We start from the raw sequence: 3,230 nt of genomic DNA on the forward strand, positions 1-3,230 counted from the left end.
AGCGCTCTGATACCTGCAAGGGTCTTGTCCGCACTATATAAAACCTTCAAAATAAATAAATGCTGTCAAATGCCATTTGTTCATCAAGGACAGCAGCATGGCCTGCTCCTCCCTCCTATCCCAAGTCATATGCAATACTCAATGCAAACATCTCAGATTCAACCTGGTGCTTCTTTGGGGCATAAAACCAGACTGATCGAGGTGTACTATGGATATCACTCCATGAAGCGTGGTTGCAATGGCCTTTGCAAGCACCTGCACCTCAACATTCAGTAGAGAGATTGGCCGATATGAGATTTAGTCCTCAGAGGGCTTGCCTTTCTTAGGAATGACCACTATTGTGGCTAGCACAACCAATGATATTTGTTTCCCATTTCCTACTACATATGTGGAGATGTAGACAGAAAAGGGCTACTCTGTTGACATAAAACCAAGCTGGGTGAACTTGAATGCATTCAATGTGTGTATAATTGGATGCCTCTACATGAATTTCATGTCATCCCTTTTGCTATGGACTTGGACTTTTAACAAATAATATGAATTTTGTGTATTTTAATTTCTTTCCTTGTACTGTGAATGATTGTTTCCAATATTTTACTATGTCTTGTTCTCTCTTGGATTTTTTTTTCAATACTATTTATTGAGATGATTTTAAATTGTTTTATTGTATTGATGTATCTTATTTTATGTGCTTTTATGGCAATTTGCCAAAGTAAAGGTCTGCTTGCTTGCTAGTAGCTCGCTTTTGTTTGATGCTAGCTCACCCATTTTTAAATGTAACCTTTAACCCCAAACCGGTTTGCAATGTTTTTGGAGCATTTGCTAAAGATAGACTCCTTGAAGCCTCATCTATTAATGTACCTCCAGCCTTCACCATTACTCATGTTGTTTGTTTTGCGTAATGAGATCTCTTTGCTTAGTAAGCTGGTGTATGCTTAACATGTTTGGAGCACCAGAAGACACCTCCTAAACTATTAGTAAGGGTTTTCCAAAGGCGAATTTGAAGGTGTGCATCCATGGTGTTTGTATGTTTCAGTACCAGAAAAGCATGGGATATGATCTTTTGTTTAGCCACGATCTAGACTAATAAATGGCTAATACCTTTTTTTAATTTTGTGTTTTTTGTCTGGTGCTATTAAACAAAATGTTGCCCTGGCTGGCTCAATTGGGCTCAGAATGTTTTAGGCGTTAGCATGGAATATCATTCAAGGTTAAGGAATGCCGATTCATCATCTTTTAGTACCACATTTATTGAAGTTATGTCACTTTTGGAGCAGGATAAATGTCACTTTTGAGTTTGAAGGATTCAAACCTCTTATTCACCTGAAAGCTGAATTAGGGCTTTGTTAGGATCCATGTGCATGTTGAAGAGGGTTGAAGAGAATTGACTACAAAACAAACCCTTAGGACATTCTCTGAGGAACAGGTTATTGAGCGTGGTTTTGAAGCATCAAGCTGAGTGCAATAGGAGAGAAATAATGTCAATCACCCATGGCCATGGCCATGGAGGACCATGAAGAAATAAGTTTTCTTTGTTGACTAATAATGTTCCATTTTTGTACAGTTGCAGGACGTTGAGCATTCTAGAGCCATTCTAGTGCCATGATAAATAGAAAGTGAAGGCTTCATTATCAAAGTGGAATCCTGGTGTAGAGTCTGGGTTGTTTGTTCTGGAGAGAGTATATGAATCTATGTATTTAAGCAGTTACTAAACTCCTGAGAGTTAAATAAGTTGTTCAAACCTAGAGATGCTTGTAATTGAAAGATAGCTTTTGAAACTGAGAATGTCAAACAAAAATAAATGTGAGAGAAAAGATTGAAGTATTCAGTCAGAGAGTTCAGACTATTCAGGGCCTCATCATGGGACTGGTGAGAGGCTGCAGGCAAAGAGGCAATGCCATGCCACAAATAAGGGGACACACTTTCCAAATAGTGAGTCTTCCTAGTAAAACAGTCTGAGCACACTCTGCCTAATTTTCTTTGTGCTCACACTGTAAATGACTGGGTTTAACATTGATGGCAAGATGATATAAATGTTAGCCACACAAATGTGTACATTGAGAGGTATATGTTTGCCAAACCTATGTGCAAAAAAAGAGAAAAAAGATGGTACATAAAACAATATAATGACACATACATGTGCGGTACAGGTGCTGAAGGCCTTCTGGTGGGCTTGTAGTGAGTTCATGTTCAGGACCGTTCTGAGAAGAAGAATATACGATGAAAAGACTAATGCAGCATCCAAACCCACAGATGAAATGGCTGCAGTCAAACCATAGATGATATTCACTGTGACATCAGAGCAAGATAACTTGGCTATTCCCATGTGCTCACAGTATGTGTGGGGGACATTAATGTTTTGGCAGTAGGAAAGTCTGTGGACAAGATAGGTGAAGGGGACTACGAGACAAAAACTTTGGACAAGTCCTAATACTGCAATGTTCCTCATTACGATGTTTGCAAACTTCACTGCATATCTCAGTGGTTCGCATATTGCAACATAGCGGTCATACGCCATGGCTAACAAAATGGCCGACTCTAAGCAATATATGAAATTAATGAAGAACATCTGGCTGAGGCAACCTTGGAAGGAAATACTCTTGGAATTGAACCAGAATATGCTTAATGTTTTAGGCAAAGCACAGGAAGGTAAGATCAGGTCAGTGACTGACAGCATAGACAGAAAAATGTCCACAGGTTCATGGAGGTTGCTTACAAATACAATTAAAAACAGCACACTGAAATTTCCTATCAGAGCCATAATGTACATCAGACAGAATGGGATAGCAATCCAGATGTAGCAGTCTTCCAGCCCAGGAATTCCCAGCAGGAGGAATGTTGATGGGTGTCTGCTGTTATTTAAAGTTGACCTCATCAGTTGTGACAATTCCATGGAGAGATTCTAGACTGCCCACAGCTCATGTGAAGAAACAGAAAACATTTGAATTGTGAAAATGAAATCCCTTTACATACCTTTCCATCCCTTCACTTACAGTTTTTCTAGCGAGCAGATGCACTTTGTCAGCCTTAGTGTGCCTCACTTGGAACATAGTGGTGCAGTACAGTAAATGAAAAACACCGAATTTGACAATAAAATGGCTGTTACAAGAATAGAATCATAGCTATAAAAAAACAGGCTTAATTCAAGAAATTATTAGTCGGCTAGGCAAAGCGTTCAGTAGATTTTTTAAAGTGCATATGGTTGCCTGATTTAACTTATGGGAACATCT

General features: G+C 39.0%; 1 protein-coding gene across 1 annotated transcript; it reads right to left on the reverse strand.

Moving 5' to 3' along the window:
- Nucleotides 1-1,942: 1,942 nt before the first annotated feature.
- Nucleotides 1,943-2,875, reverse strand: LOC146806198 (olfactory receptor 52Z1P-like). Its single transcript, XM_085620608.1, has one exon. It carries the CDS (start codon nt 2,873-2,875, stop codon nt 1,943-1,945), a length of 933 nt encoding a protein of 310 aa, XP_085476734.1.
- Nucleotides 2,876-3,230: the final 355 nt, after the last annotated feature.

Source organism: Triturus cristatus, chromosome 8, assembly GCF_964204655.1.
Source record: "Triturus cristatus chromosome 8, aTriCri1.1, whole genome shotgun sequence".
Lineage (NCBI taxonomy): Eukaryota > Metazoa > Chordata > Amphibia > Caudata > Salamandridae > Triturus > Triturus cristatus.